This window comes from Branchiostoma floridae, chromosome 13 (assembly GCF_000003815.2).
Source record: "Branchiostoma floridae strain S238N-H82 chromosome 13, Bfl_VNyyK, whole genome shotgun sequence".
NCBI lineage: Eukaryota > Metazoa > Chordata > Leptocardii > Amphioxiformes > Branchiostomatidae > Branchiostoma > Branchiostoma floridae.
The window spans coordinates 1,514,221-1,531,182 of record NC_049991.1 but is presented as its reverse complement, the minus strand read 5'-3'; the positions used below and the strand labels follow the sequence as shown (position 1 = coordinate 1,531,182).

General features: G+C 39.3%; 1 protein-coding gene across 4 annotated transcripts in view; it reads left to right on the top strand.

Annotated features, from left to right (window-relative positions):
* The first annotated feature begins 6,978 nt into the window (after positions 1-6,978).
* The window catches only part of LOC118429719 (SUN domain-containing protein 2-like), a 31,941-nt gene continuing 21,957 nt past the window's right edge, over positions 6,979-16,962 (top strand). For 3 of the 4 annotated variants that reach the window (XM_035840334.1, XM_035840335.1, XM_035840333.1), the window contains exons 1-4: positions 6,979-7,471; positions 10,818-10,889; positions 11,529-12,233; positions 13,518-13,565. In XM_035840334.1, the coding sequence (XP_035696227.1) occupies positions 7,047-7,471; positions 10,818-10,889; positions 11,529-12,233; positions 13,518-13,565 (1,250 nt within the window). In that variant the 5' untranslated portion in view covers positions 6,979-7,046. The remainder of the gene's footprint in view (positions 7,472-10,817; positions 10,890-11,528; positions 12,234-13,517; positions 13,566-16,962) is intronic. The other variant, XM_035840336.1, reaches the window with a different exon arrangement.

The following is a 16,962-nucleotide window of genomic DNA, read 5'->3' as shown; positions in this document are numbered from 1 at the left end:
AGTTGCTGGGATTTAAACATTCAGTTAACAAGGGTATGATCCATGTATGGCCAATAATAAACGTCTTATCTGTTTTAAGATTGTATGCATACTAGATGTGTTACATCAGAAATGCATTGTTGAAATAGCTAGCCAAATTTTGGTACACAATTATCAATGTCATGACTTTTTGAACTATGAAAATGCTTTAGAAACTGGAAATCCACTGCTGTATTGGAACAAAGGGCCTAGTGGTAGCCTAGTGAGGATAAATTTATTTCAGAAATTGTGATGCTGGATTTTTCTCTACATCGCAGTACATGGGAAGGATATGCTTTTTGATGTATTCTGCATGATAGGACATCATGCAATTGGGCAATTAGCCTGGGTGCGAGCCTTCTTAGCTTTACTGTGCTCTCTTGGTTGCTTCCGTAGCCTGGCACCCAGGCTATCAATCAAAAGCAGTGTGATTGTCCTGTCATCTTTGTTGACTGACCAGAAGCTGTACTGACAAAGCCTGGTATAAATAACCTATATCTGGGCATACTCCTCCAGACAGTGGCCAATCAGAGACTGTCTTCATTATGACAAAAGAAGTGTTACAGCTTTCTGCTATAAGATTGTTTCTGATTGGTCCAAAGTTATACTTTTGTCTATGTCTTAGATGTGCTGACTATTCTGGAGCCGGGGTGGTGTCAAAGGCTTTTCTATAAGATACTATTGATTTATGGAATAAAGCAACGAACTACAAGGCCATTGTTGGCTGCAATGCTTGATTTAAGCATACACAAAACTTTGGTCTTGCTATTGATGCTAGAAGAAGGGGGAGGTTTATCTGTATACCCACCAAATGTAGATAATGTGGTTAAAGGATGTGTGATACTGTAAATGCAGTTAATTTCAGGATGATTTGATTGTACAGTAAGAAGAAAATGGAGCATTTCTGGTGCTTTTGAGTTGACGATAGCGCTATAGGCACACAGCTACAGTAAAGCACTGGAACCATCATGGCTGCCAGTCGGAGACCATGAACTAGCAATTCAGCAAGGTTGCTACAGACGGATAGAACAGTTGTCTCTAATACATCATGATACTGTACAATGATACTGTACAATGTAGTGCTTAGACAGGGACGTTCAGGTCCAGGTCCGGTTCAGGTTCAAAGGATCAGGTCCAGGTCCAGACCTGAACCTGGACCTGATTCAGTATGACACATACCAATGGTCCATTTCACTACAAAGAAATCTGTTTGGTGGAGTATTAGACTTACACTGTCGTTTTAAAATCCTACAACACTAACTGCAACTGTACGATTGGCTGTAAAGCTTGGTAGAAATTACTATAAACTCTACTCTACTTCACTCTTGTTATTTTCTTCCACCTGCAAGCGCCAAAACGTGTGAATGCCTGATAAAATAATCTGTAAATTTTCTAATAGGTCCAACATCCGGTCCACCTTATTAAATTTTTTCAGGTCCGTTTTTTCTGGACCGGTCCAATAAGAAAAAATGTTTTTGTACCGGTACGCTGTACCGATACCCAGCCCTAACGTACATACATACATGTAGTGATTAGACATGCATGTAGGCAGGCAGAAGACAGATAAAAAATTGTTTGTGATGGTTTAAATTCGTGAATATCTTGAACATGAAGAAAACCTCTGAAAACTTAGATGCATTTACAGTATTCCTAACCATATGCCATAGCAATGTACAGCAAAGTCAAATGGGCGTTGTGTACAATAGGGCTGATCTGTGTAGGGATGATCCTTGTGCGTGGATTAGTGATAATGTGTAGTTATAAGGTGAAGCTGCACTTTGTAGAATGTACATGTTGAAGAGTATGACAGTGCTCCTATGGTAATAGCCAATGAATTATGTATAGATGTTTACTAGTACATATAAATGACATAGCAAATTTAAAAGTCCAGTCGACACATATCCAAGATTTTAAGACAGTGTGTATAATTTGATGTGTCTTAGCCTAGAGCTTCAACTTGGACAATTTAGACATTGGGACAAGACTGTTTGATTGAGCTCATATTCTGTAATCTCCAAACTCTCTATGGTATCTATCTACTTTCCCTTCCAGTCTGCTGGACAGACAATCTACATGTATATGTAGTGCTGAGATTGTATACATGAGACTTGTAGCAAGTGTCTGTTTGTGCCATGTACTTGTTGAAACATGTTCATAGCATGTTAAGACAACACCAATTTAATCTGTTGGTTCTCGAATTTAAAAAGAACTTGCTGAATTGGAACATAATATTAAATAAGTTCTTCTCATCCTAAATTTGAAAGGAAATGCCTGCAGTTCCAAACAAGCCGCTAGGGGGTCACAAACCACAGCACTTACTCTCTGTCCCAAGGGCTATCTACCACTCAAAAATCGCCACCACACACACGCCTAAAACATAACCTTGCCATTCTGGTGAAGGTAAAAAGCAAGAGTACCAGGTTTATGCCTTGAAGCACTCAGTTTTATGGAGAAAGTACAATCATATTGAAGTTTTATTGCCAGCCCTATACTTTGATGACCCCTTGCGATGTTTTTTCACATTAAAATGTTCAAGAACCATTCAAAATAAATTGGTGTAAATTTGGAATAATCTGTACATGTAGTGTATCCTTAGGAGTTATGTGTATAGAATCTTGGTCAGGTCCTTCCTGTACATGTGTATACAAGATTTCCAGCTGGACTGGACTGCATTTCCCATTGTGGATTGTGGACAGTTATGTCATATGATTCGTATTTTGTAAGAACAATGATGCCAGAAGGACTGTGTATGTTAAGACACTTCTAGTGATCCAGGGGGGACTGCATGGATGTTATAATACTGTACAATATGGTCATTGTTGGCATTTGACTGGATTGGCTGTTGTTCCTTTTCTTGCAGAAGCCCAATATAGGTAAGCTTCTTGCTTAGAATTTCACAAGAAATCTCAATAACATTAATGAGTTCCAATAATGAGTGCTGGTATCTACATTGACATGGTTGACATTTGATGTAAAGAAAGGTGTGCTGAATATGAGCAGTTGTGTGTATTCAAATGAAAAATGTAAAACAAACTGAGATGGATGTACTGAGCTAGCTATGGTGACAAATTAATAACAGTCTTGATTTGAAAAAGTGTACCTGTTACTGTATAAATGTACTAGCATTGATACTGCTTATGAAGGTAACAACTCTCCAGCTTGATTGACAATGACAGTAATGTTAGCATGGATAAATGAAGATCCATTGATCCTATTATATTGCTAGAGGTAAACAGTGGTAGATTTGGGGCTGTGGGTACGCTAATACTGAAAGTTTGAAACTGATAGCTTCCAAGTTGAAGGGAATTGCATAAACCCAAGTGGAGTGTGAACATTTTTCAGATGTAAAAATTTTGCAACGGTCTTTCTCTGTGAAGTTGTATATTGTCAATGTTGAGCTTAGGTGCAGAATTTGTTTGTTTTGAAGTCAAGGACTTGAAAATGACTAGCTTAAAATTCAGCCATGCTATAAACAGGTAGTCAAATCTAACTCTTATGATCTAACACTAACACATGTATGCCACAGTTAGTGTCTCAAAACTATTAGTAAGTTTTTCTATCAGGACTTTTCTTTTGTCTACCTTTCCTCCTTTGATATTTGCTTTGATACTTTGGTCCATTAGGGAAGAAACTAGAGTTAGGTGGAGGTATTAGTGGGATGCTCTTTTGCCAACTTCGTTTTATGTTTGGTTATTATTTTCTTCAGTAACAGTTACATGTTTGAAGTGCAATATGAGATTGCATACAGAATGCACAAGCATAGCTAACGTTAACAGACTGTGTGACGTGGGATGTACTGAATGATGTGTGCTAAGGTGGCCGACACTTGGGGCCCGACTGTGACTTTTTTGTTTAAAGATTGATACAGAAATGCAATCATTTCCAGTTTGCATTTCAAAGTGTGAAAGATTTGTAACATTAGGTGTCAGAATGTTAAAAGAATGTCTTGACAAGTAATGTTCTGTAAATAAAAGTAAGGGAAAGTCTGACGGAACTGGAACTGACATGTGAATTCATATATATCCGTTGCGGGTCAAGATAAAACTTTGAAATCTTAGTTAACATTAAAAGAATACTTCATTTTTCTTGATAATATATTGTATTATTTCACATGATTTGATTATGGTCCTTAAATTTGTATTTCATCTGTTGTTGTGCTGTTATCTTTGTTAAACAGGAAAGTAGCTACAGATGAAATGAAATGATTGAATGTCATTGTCTCTACAGGTTGTTTGTTATTAAAATGAGAACAATTGAGACAATACTTTATTGTTGTTTTTGTTAGATACAAGCAAGGAGGCTAACGTTAGGCCACAGCAAGTAAATTTTATGGATGACATCCTCTGCAGACTGCAAAAATAGTGCAATAGGGCAAAAAAACAACAAGATGGGTAAAGAAAAACAAGATGGCTACATTTTCAAAAGTAGGCACCATAAAGTTGTGATGAATGTTGTAACGTTAACAACAATTAAAGGGACAAAACATAGTGCAAGAGCCAAAAAGGCATCCATTCAAGACATGTACTGGTGTGGTAAAAGTGACACTAGTGTGGTAGACTGGCATCACCAACAGTTGGTAACCACACTCATGGCTTCCATATTGGTGTTACTTTTACAACTGTCCAATAAGTTTGTTTTCTAAAACTAACGTTACATTCCTGGGCCATGGGTACCTTGCAAGTGCCACTTCTACAAATACAAGCATTAGGCTACAACACAACAAAATTGCTCATTTTGGTACTTTGTCGTCATGTTGACCATCCCTGCAGAAGAAAAAAATTCTTTTTTCCCCCGGAAATCAGGCGAAAATTAATGCGCGCGCTGATGTCATCTATAAAATTTACTTGCTGTGGCCTTATAAGTAATCCTTGATACAAGAGGGTCTGCATGTGGGGGTCCCAACAAAACTTTACATTGAATTCAGACGAATTCTTGTAGCTAAGGAACTTTCTCAGTGATATGTGTCAATAAAAAGTCTTATTGTAAAGCAAGTTATTCAAGTCATGGTCCAGAGATTCCCTCTAGTATTTTTAAATTTCCCGCCAAGAGGACATGAGTACACATCCGGCTAAGAAATGTTGCTGTTTTGTAGACATCCGCCAAGCCTTCCGTTTTCAACTTTCAGACACATATCGAAATTATCATCAACAATTGTCTAATATTGCTTCTTTGTGGCATTTGGGGATATAATGATTGTTGGAATATCATTTTGCGTCAAAAATTGACATGTTGGGTTGGAACTATTTTCAGCGGAATGATAGCACCGGAAGTGAGCACACGGCCGGTGCAGACGAATTTTGGAAAGTTGGAAGCGCGCCATGTTTGACGTTTTCCTGTCGCAGCACATAGCGACTCTCGCAATAACCGAAGATTCTTCTGTCAAATTTCATCCAAAAATGGCTTAATCCTGAGTTGAAAACTAAAGAACTAAATCTACAGGGTGTTTATCGTACATTTGAACGGTTTTTAGGAGGGAAAAGGCTTCTACAGGGTGAAAAACATTCGATACCGGGGAGTGGAGAGGGAAGACGTGCAGTTATTTTTTGAAGGTAAGAACACGTTCTGTTTTTGTCAAAACTAAATAATGAGCAATTGTACAACCAAAAAGAGATTTGGATAAGCTGTGAATGCTGTCCGATAAAGTGTGCTACAATATCTTTATCATTTATGTTCGTTAATTCACAAATAAACTAGATAGGAATTTTCAAGATGGCCGCCCTGTGCTGGAGATAAATTTTAGCGACGATTTTTATTTTGCGACAAGTAAAGTTACGTAAACTGTCATATATTCTAGTCTTGAGTATTGGTCAAACACCCGCTGATAAATATAGATGTGTTGTAAATATATTATTGATTTAGCCAAGGTTATGTCGGTCATACAAGAAATGGTCCGTGTTGATCCCGCATTTCAAGGTTTACAAATCCAGACCATAGCGATTTGAATCTGTGAAAAGTCCCAATTACTTTAGAATTAGGCATTTTTCTTTTGATAGAAGTGGGCAAAATTAAGAAAGACTCTTTGCAGCCATGTCTTATTTTGTCACAGATTTAAATCTCACCAAGTATAGTTATTAAAGGAATATTTATTTTGATAACATGGCGATAAGGCTGTTTTATGGACCTACAGCACAAAAAGTTGAAACTGGGGCTCCTTGGAGAGCCTGCCTTGGAAGAACGGTACTTCAGAGAACTAAAAGCATTCTGAATGGAGGAATGAATAGGTTTGCTTTGTGCTAATTTTAGTTGCTGCTCAGTCTATTGTTCAAACAATTGATGTTTAGATCTATTGTCACTGTCTGGACACACACTCTCCCCACTACTTATACACACCACAGGTGTAAACATTCACACAATGGCAATTGTATGGCTTCAGCAATGGCCCATATTGTGCAAAAACAACATATTACCACCTTGTAGGATATCAGTGCAGTTTCTGTATTGTTTGGTGATAATCAAGTTGCTTTAACATGGAAAAGCTTGTTGTAATAACTGAGCTTCACATGCAAATACATAAATGTATAAATAATTCAGACAGTCATTGTCCTTCTTCGTGTGTCATGCAATAAATGTAGATAAGGACATACAGAGGACATATTTTACCAAGCCTCCTGGCCACTTTAATCAGACAAATGTCAATATTATTTCTTCTAGCAGCAAGGACACCCCTTACAGCTCCTGTGTTTACATGGGACGGGTTGTCACATGGTCTCTCCTTGGTGGGTGTGGCTCTGTCTTGTGATTGACAGCTGGGTGAAACAGAGGCTGCCTGGGCCATGTCCTATTATGTATGCAAATGTCAGCCAGCCCCATGCCTGAGGCAGTGCTGGGTTTGTTTGTCTGGTGGCGTCCCTTCTGGTGACCCCCATTGTGCAGACAGCTCTGCTCTGTCACGCTGCACAAGCGTCACTCTCTTACAATTTCTCCTTACCTTTCTGTAAGAAGTAAAGGAGACATCCTGTGGAGTACTATAATCTGTCTATAGCACTAGTGTTTGCTGTCAGATTAGCACAAGGACTTTCCCTTTCTAAATGGCAAGTGAAAGTGTTGTGGAGACCACTGGCAGGTCCAGGACTCGGAGTGGAGTCATCTACTCGCCAGGCCGTACGCGACAGAGAATCAGCCAGGGCAGCAGTGGCTACGGATCCAGCTCTTCCTCCAAGAACACTTCTCTCAACACCAGCTATGAGGACCAGCAAAACGTGAAGAACACAAGCTCGTCCTACGAGGCCAGTTTTACACAGAGTTCTTCTCAAGGAGGAGTTGTAATACTAGGAGATGTCACGGCTCGCAGTGGTTCTAACCGGAGCACCAGGAGTGGTGGTTCGGGATCCAGGAAGAGTGCCGGTTTGAGTCTTCAGGGTGGGAGGGCGGCATCCAAGGAGAGTGTGTCTGTTGTCAAAACGTCCACAACAGTCATCACCACTTCTACTATGACCTCCGAGTCTCAGAACTGGTAAGACTAGATCCTAAGGATTGTGATATTGGCATGGACCTACATCTATAGTATAAACAGACCTGATGTAGCTCTTTGCAAATTTGCTATTGAAGCCTATTCCTTTTCAACATATGTGCTTAATCCCTTGAGTCTTGCATGCCTGTGTAGAATGGCCACAAGCCATGCACGCCTTCTGTGGTTGCCTGGTTTGCATAATGCTACAGCTACACCTCACTCCCGACCTCTCTTCTTTCTGGTCACAGTGTTGGTAACATGTGATACAGTCAACTGAAGGCATTTACAAACCCTCCACTCAACACTATTTGTACAGCATTGTTTATCCAGTCAATGTGTATCATTAAGTACAACAGATGTGAGAAAATGCTAGCTGTGGTTATTGTCCACCACGCTATATCGGAATGCCTTAGGGTATCATCAGCCATTTAAACACAGGAACTTCATTTGAACCAGTTTTGGGATCACTTCTGTGTCATTTTGTGTTGTCATTTCAAGTTCTCAGTGTACTAAACCGTCTAGAGGTCAGCCATGGTGAAGGCCTTCCCTTAAATAACGCCTCTTCCTGTGACATATGTCAGCAATGTCATCATGGCTATATCTGGCAAAACCTCTAGGGGTCTAACAGGCTAATACTGTAATAGTAGTAGCCTGTATAAAAGATAGTGGCGTTCATGACCTAGAGATAGTGACATGTATCAACTTGCGGAAGAATTATAATTGGACAGATCTATGTCTTAGCAAGGAGGTTAAAATCTCTGATAGAGGAATTTTTTGTGTACAGAAATTAGAATATTTGAGGCATGTTGTCAAACCTGTTTGTGTACTAGGAGGTAAGCTTGTCTGTAGCGTCCCCTTACCAGTCCCAGGAGGCACACAAATAATGACATGCCCATTTATACAGGTGCTGCAGCTAAATGTTCTCCTCAGGGAAGCTGCAATTAGATAATGGGCAGGGAATAGATAAGCAAAGAGGCATCACAAGTCTGCCTTGTGTCCACTATGATTAGGTCAGTAGTACAGAGGAAATAGTCCAGAGATCCAACCATGAGTTAGCTGACGCCCTAAGCAAGTTACATTTTCTCTGTAAATTGTGTAATGTGAATACTGAGTAAGATGTGCATACAAAATTGCAAATCTTGACCTTCAATTCTATGTCCACAAACTCAAGTTAAATGTGAGCTTGAGGGATGTTTGGTCAAATGATTTGGTCTCGAAAAGAGTTGGTAGTATTCGATCACTGCAATTTACAAGTTCGTTTAGCTTGAGGGCAAAATTAAGTTTTTTTGAATGTTGAATTTTATCCGTTGTTATTGAGTCATCCCGTAACGGTCCACCGTGTTTTAAAACCTGAAGAAAGATTGTTGGCATGCTGTCCAGAAATTCCTGGCGTGTGTATCATAATGTCAAAGGTTAACAACTGTGGAAGGCCAACCCACACAGACTGACACACCCATCCCCACTACAAACACTACACATGGCTTCCAGCTGCACCCAGTTGTCAGGACATGTCCACTTGTCAGTCCCCAAACATCCTCAAGGGGCTGTTTAAGAAACCTCTTGGGATTCCTTCATAAAGTTCAAATAGTTTGTTTTACTGTTAACTAGTATGTTTGTTTTGTGTATGTACCTTCGTTGAACTTGACCACTTTTTTCTGTACCTCCACCTAGAAGGTGTGTGTATGTGTGTGTGTGTGTGTATTTGTGTGTGTGTGTGTATTTGTGTGTGTGTGTGTCACTCAATGTATTTGTGTGTGTGTGTATTTGTGTGTGTGTGTGTGTGTCACTGTGTGTGTGTGTGTGTGTGTGTCACTGTGTGTATTTGTGTGTGTGTGTGTCACTGTGTGTGTGTGTGTGTGTGTGTTTGTAAAACTATATGTATGTCAAAATGACAGCTCTAGAATGCATGGATGGATTGTATTGATATTTGGGCATATAAGATCTGATTGATCAGATTTGGGACTCGACTAGCAACTTTCTATAGTACTGCTACACTACAGCACTTTTGGTTTTTATGTTGCACATGACAATGAACTTCTCAAGCAAAACATGAAAACAGACAAAGCATGTTTTGTAGTGTGGCAGGTTGGATTTAGTGATAATGTTACACGCATATTTGTCAAGCTTCAGAAACTAAACAAACATCTGGGATAGTTCTTACTAGAACACAAGGGTACCCTTCACAGTCAATGTACAACTTTGTTTGTATTGGAATTCAAGACTGTTGACTGGTATTACTTTCCAAGTTCTTCTAGTTTTACAATGTAGGTTTTGCCTTTAAAGGATTACCTTTCAGTCACCTTGACTGCTACTATAAAAGTCATAAACACTTTCCCTGCTTAATTATTCATTTCCCAAAGTTTGTAGAATATAGTAATGTCATGGTATAGTTGTGAAGAAATATCTATAATTGATCACATACATAATGTAAAGTTACAAAACTAGAGTCCCTAGTTCTTACATTTTATATGTTAGACATACAGGGTTTGATACTGTTGCACGATGTAACAACTGATGAAGTGTGTGATTTTTAAAACAAAATTTGTTATGTATTGCTTTAAAACCTTAAAATGTTAAGTTATCCAGTTTTAAATAAGATGTTTTAAAAGTTACAACTGAAGATGGAATGCGGAGAAATTAGCTCAGTTAACACTATGACCCCCATGCCCAAAGATCCAGTTGTAACTCAATCAGGCATGTATGCATGGTGAATTGGTTGGCAAAGCCTTTCCTTTAGCTCAATTATTTGTTTAGAAGACAAGTAACAAAGAGAAGCCTTCTAACTGTGAACAAATGGAAGGTAATACCAACCACGCCTGCATGTCCTATTTGAGTATCTGTCATCGACATGGTGATTTGTATACTTGTAAGTTGTAGTAGTATAACCGAACACACAGCTCAAAGCTGTCAGCCCCCATCTTTGTTTATTCTCCCTCAGGGCAGCTTATGTGGTATTACTATTAGTTAAGAAATGCTTTGAAATTAAGGATTGACTTCCATAAACTACATGTAACTTCTGTATATATATCAAAATACAGTAGCTGTTTCATTGCATTCTACGTATATAACTTGTCGTCCCCTTTCTTTACTGAGAATTTTTATGTGCTGATTCTTTCAATGATTCTTTCAACGATGGAGTAATCTCCAAGGTGACCAGGTCCATTTCTTGACTTGGAGGTTTGTTTGATTCGTAAATAGAGCAGAGACAAACCTAAACTACTGTAATACTTTAGTCAGGTTCAAGTCCCAGCCTTGACCTGATCCTCTTGACCTGAATTTTCTATGCCGGTAACTGCCCTTACTTATTTGTGATCTTTTAAAGTTTGATAAATGTTTATTATTTCACCAGGCAATCATCTGCAGTTGCTGGGAGCTCTGGAATTGTCAACGGATTTTCTAGCAGTAGCAGTGCAATAGAAAGGTAGGTCACATTTTGACTTAGGCTTAGGAAAAACTTAGGCTTAGGAAAAAATGTTGTGTTTCCTGTTTCCCTACCTACCCTAGAAAGATGATGTGTCCTCAAAACTCCTCATGCAGTTCAGCGTACTTTAAATTTGTTCAACCGTATGGTAATATGTCACACTTGACAGCTTCAGTTTTGGCCAGCCTAAAAAAAAAATTACAAGAAAAATAAGAAAATACCTACCTACAGACCCTATTTTTTTCAGGACTGAAACAGGAAACACAACAATTTTTCCTAGGCCTTACAAAATTGTAAAGTGAATCAACAACTAGTAAAGGAACTTGAACTTCTGTAGTAGTTGTATTGTTTTGTTAGCACCTTTTGTGTTTGGCATGTTCTGAGTGTTAGTTCAGTGCCTAGAAGTGGTCTCTTGGCCTTGCACTGAGCACACTCATTACGAACACATTCTGCAGGTAACTTTCATTGTGTCTACAGGGTATTCAAATTCAAACGTTGGCAATGAATCAAGAATGTTCATTGCTTTGTGTACTATGGGCCATGACCTTCTTATTTACATACGTGTGTACTCAATGATCATTAAAATGCCTTTGTTTGAGGTACTGATATGAAGTCATGTTTGCGTTCCATTGTTTCCAGCTCTGCCAGCCAGGCCGCTGTCGGTGGTACTCTAACCAGCGCCGCACTATCCACGAGGAGCGGAAGTGGTCGCAGTAGCGGTAGCAACCGAAGTGGTAGAAGTAGTGCACTGTTGGTGGGTGGCACAGTTTCCTCTGCTCTCACAAGTGGCACTTCTACCCAGTCCGTGGTTACACAGTCTGAGAGTTCGACAAGGGAAGGCTCCGCGTCTTTTACGCAAGGTTCTGGTAGCCGAAGTTCCGCCGCTTCTTCAATCCGTGGATCTAGCGGCCGGAGAAGCGCCATCCAGACCAGTAGCCACGGGTCATCCGCATCTGAGAGAGCTGTTGTAAAAGGTGTTACTTCCGAAACAGCCCTTACCCAATCAGCAACCACCTTGTCTAGCGGCGGTTTGATACAAGGAGGAAGCGGACGGAGTGCGGGATTGCTCGTGGTCGGTAGCTCCGGTTCTCGGTCTTCTCAGAAACGCGGCTCTTCTCGCGGTTCCTCCTCGTCCAGGCAGCTCGCGTCCACGGAAAGCGTCGTCACTCAAACATCGACATCCTCACAGCACGGCAACACCAGCAGTCTTGGACTGACAGGTGGCATCTTGGCGTCAACGCCCAAGAAGGCTGCGGCTCCCTCGAGTTTCGTTACCAAGGAAACCACGGTAACCACGGCAACTGTCAGCAAGGTGGAAGGTGGCCACACTTCTGTTGAACAGAGGTATGTACTGGGGGGATGGGGTGTATTAACTTTGTGTAGGTGTGGTTTGTTGTTCAAGGTAGGCGTCTACTGTTAACATGTTGACAGCTCCAGGCCCTGTGTTACCCACAATATTTGGTTTCAAACAAAGGTCATGACAAGTCTAAATGGACCATGACATATGTCACTCATGCTGAAAAGGACATGTTTGTCAAAGGGTGTTTGTGTCTTTTGTTAATTTGTTTAGGACAAAAGTTCCAAAGAGAATACCTTTGCCTGGGCTGATAAAAACCTACTAGTACTAGTACTACCAAACATGTTTATACGGACTATTTAATTTGTTCAATTTTAAAGTATTAGGAGTGCCTTTGAAGCTGAATAGTTGAGTACCATGTGACATAAATTAGATTATTTGGAATATTTGTTAAGGCAGACTGTGAATAGTGTCTTTACAAAGGGCTTATCAGAAAAGCTGTAGCCAGCCTCTAAGAGAGTGCCACTGTGGGAAAGAAGTCAGAAATAGCAGTTAGATTACATACAGACCACTGTTAGATTAGTTGACAACACATATAACCCAATTTCCTACAGAATCCGGAACACAGCGTTCATTACTTTATATGAGTTTATCTGTTATGTGTTTTTTGTGTGAATACTTAAAAAATCACTTACTAAGGAAGGACAATGTACTTTTTCATTATTGCGCCTATACTATGAAGTAGACCATTCCTATTGGAACGGAATATAACATGAAATTTTCTACTCTATGCCCATAGCCCTATTACGTAGTCAATCAAGTCTGAAATGTCTTTCTACAAAAAGTGATAAATTGATCAAGTAAATGGCCTGACATCTGACCACCTTTTATCATCTGTCCTCCAGCAGTATCCAATAGTGGTATACACTCATTAATATTCATGTTGACCCCTGTACTGAGACGTGATTGGCTGCTGAGCTGCCCTCCCCCACATCTGGCCCCATCAGAATATTTGGCGTGCCCCAGGAATTTGCTAGAGGGGGACGCACACAATAAGCACGTGTTATTTAGATCCCCCCCATGTCATTTATGGTGTGCCATCAGAAGCACAGTGCCTGTGCTGTGGGTGTGTTGTACTGTAGCAGGTAGCTGATTTCCCCTCCCCATTCTCCATCTGACTACCACACATATGTGAGGATGCAGAAGAGATGTATCATAATGGACCCCACAGTGTGTGACAGTGTTGGAAGATGTAGCTGTAACTGACTGCGTGCCAAAATGGATTTCTCTTTCCTGCATGTTTATTCCCCACCCGTGTATGACGCGTGTAGCCGATCACGAGAAGACTACCAGGACACAGGATACACCTATTCTGAGAGGTAAGCTCTTCTCCAGAATGCCCTCTCGATATGGTGTACCTGCGTCCATCCTCCCAGCAACGTACCCCCCTCCCCTCCGAGCCCGTCCTCCCTCTCTCCATACCTCAGTGCCAAAGTTAATACTTTCCGACCTTCAGTGTTACATTCAGTTTACATTGGATAATCTTATGATTTAAATTCTTTATCCATCTTTACTTTGATGTATATCTGGTAGATATCTTTACCATTTTATTAAATTTTGTTTTACCTGACTGTCATTTCTCCCAAATTGCCCAACGTTGTTGTGCTTGTCTCTTTATTATTACTGAATAAATACTGTACTATGGTATGACCTGTATATTCTCGCTGGTTGCTAATACAATAATAGTTGTGCAGTGACTTTTTTACTGACAGTGTGATTGCTAATCATACAAAGCGATTTTGATATTGAACAAGAAATGTCTGTGAGCTGTCTAGATTTTGCCTTGCTGTTGGCATAAAACTTAAAAGATAGATAATTTCATGGCAGCTGGTTTTGTCGGTATGAATGGATATCCTGAATGGGGTGAGTGTATATCAGCACTGACCCATATGCAATGACCTCTGTAGTTACTGAATTTGAATGCCACATGGGATGATGGAGGCTGCCATATTACCTCCATCTGTTGTCTGCTGGTTCAAATTTACTGTTTCTCTTTTGGCATCTGTTGACTAGTGTTTCTCTCCAGATATGGACAACATAGTGTGGCTGGATATGGGTTGTATGTCCCTAAAATTACCATTTATCATAAGTAGGGAATAGATACAGTTCATCATACAGTTACAGTAGCAATTTTTATAGACATCTAGAGATGATAGTTTTTCCAAAGGTGTTTCTAGACCAGAATTTCAAGATAGCTGTATCCCTGTCTATCACTTTTAGGATGCTCCAATGCATTAGGCATGCCAGTTATACTTTCAGAGTCTGATATCATGATTGCTGCTTAATATTTTAAAAGATGCATTCAGAATTTGTTGAAGCTCGAAGGTGATGTCTGTGTGTGAAATGACCCACTTTGACATAATCAGTTTCCTATGCTAAAGGTTGGCACGGCTCCAAAAGTCATGTACATACATGGTAGAAAGGGTGTGGCTGCTGAAATTCTACAGTATAGCCATTGCTGTATGTAGCTATATTTGCAGAACCTTCAAACAGTAGCGGGTATACTACAATGTAGGTCATGTGTACATACTATTTTGGAGGAGGTATGCACACATGGCCTTTAACTTTAATGTTGACAGTGTTAAACATTGGTGTGTACTGTGATATACTTAATGATTTGACATTACAAATGTATGTGTAAGAACAGAAGAAATTCAAATCACTGAGTGCATCTAGTCAAAGATAGTTTTTTGAAGTAGCAGAATTTTTTTTAGTAGCATGAGATAAAAATCAACTATGTTTGATGTGTTTTAAGTTATTCTGAATTTTTCCAGTTATAAAAGCTCTTTGGTTATATTATATGAGTATTGAGATGTTTGAATGTCACACATAGGCTTTTTATGGTGATGACAGCTTTCAAGCCAAAAAATGATTTGTTGCCTACTTGATATGTGAAGTCTAATGGTAGCCCAACCAGGTGTCTCTGATTAGTTTATTTGGGTTTATAACATGCTGTTGTGTCCAGGTTAGGATATAACAGGTCACGTCTGTGTGTTGATTACCCAAGTGATGACATGTAGATAAGAGGTAGGTGGTAAAAGCTACTGTCCCAGAATGATGACAACATTCCCTAATATCAACAGGTCGACCTGGTTTACAGGCTTACAGGCACGGTAGATCATAAAATGTTCACGGTGACCTATCCATGGTAAACTCATGACACCATGAATAGGCATAAATTTGCATTTGCAATTTGTATTACTTCAGTATTGCGAGAATAGATGAACATAAAAGAATATGAAATTGATTACCGGCAAAAATGAACGGGTTTACACTACTTCGCTCTGCTGTTAGGGCCTCTAATACATGTACATGAAACAAGTATTAATTGCAGGTTTCTATACATGGCATTTAGTTTGTGACACCTTCCTCAAATCTTGGACAAGAAAAAGCATTTCAACTGTATTGTGTATATACAGATTACACTACTACTACTAGTATACGGCTACTTCACAATCTAATGTACCAAAAGGGGGTCACTAGGGGTGAAAATTCAACTCTATTTTATTCTTTTTTTGTTGTTAGTAGTTCAAAGGTACATACCTTGGGCTTGCTATCCTAAAGGATCTCCGCACAACGAGCTTTTACAACTTCGGTACATGGGCTTTTATAAATGGATCACTAAGGGGGTACGGACGCTACAACTTTAGAATTACTGGAACTGCAGCATACTGTATATTCAACATTAGAACAGAAAATGGGTGTTTTATCCTTATCTTCTTGTATAATTAGCATTTGCAATGCTAGAAAATCAACTCAAGTTGCAGTATGACTATGTTAGGTCATTTTCTGGTCATCTGTTACTAAAGCAGCTATAATGATATGCGGGTATTTTGGCTTGAAGCAAAGATCAAATACTATAATTCTTAATCCAGGCACCATAGTAGCTAAATTTTGGTGGTTATCTATCCTTATTGGGCTTCTACATAAAATTACAACAGATATAGTGTATAACATAATGTAGAATCTTTCATATGACCATTAATGAACATTTCAAGGGGGGTACGGACGCTACACAATTATAGTAAAGACTGGTAGTGAACAATGGAATTAGCCCACTAAACATGTCCATTTTCTAATAATCATTAACTATTTATTAATTGAAGCATCCATTAATGCTACTGCAGCAGTTTAACAAAGAAAATGAGAATATAAATATGCCAGTTGAGATTCCACCCAGTTGGATCTGTACTCTACTTTTTGATAACAGGAATACTGATAGAAGATTTTACAGAATCTGTGATAAAGAAGTGATGGTTTACATAAAAGAATATAACACAGTGCTTCCCATGCCATCAAACCAGCAATGTAAACTTGCATCTTTCTTGAATACATGCTATGTACATATTAGTTTGGACAAGAGAAACAATAGTGCAGGGGGTACGGACGCTACACATTACATACTATGTAATACTATGTTTAATTTATGCCGTGTATAATGTAGATCTACCAAACTGGTGTTCTTACATCAGCTAAACTCATGGGGGGATATCAAATATCATCTCACATCCATCTTTGGCTGCATTGGAATGAACCATTTATGAAGTCTGAGGGGGTGTAGAAATCTCAGAAAAATGCAGCTCAAATTCATTAAAAAGTCACATTTTTAGAGAAAAAAGTTAACCAATCATATCTGTAAGAACTGTAATTAATGTATTGAATCAGAATTGTAGCAGTTGGACAGCAATTTTAACAGCATTTTGCTAAAAAGCTTCA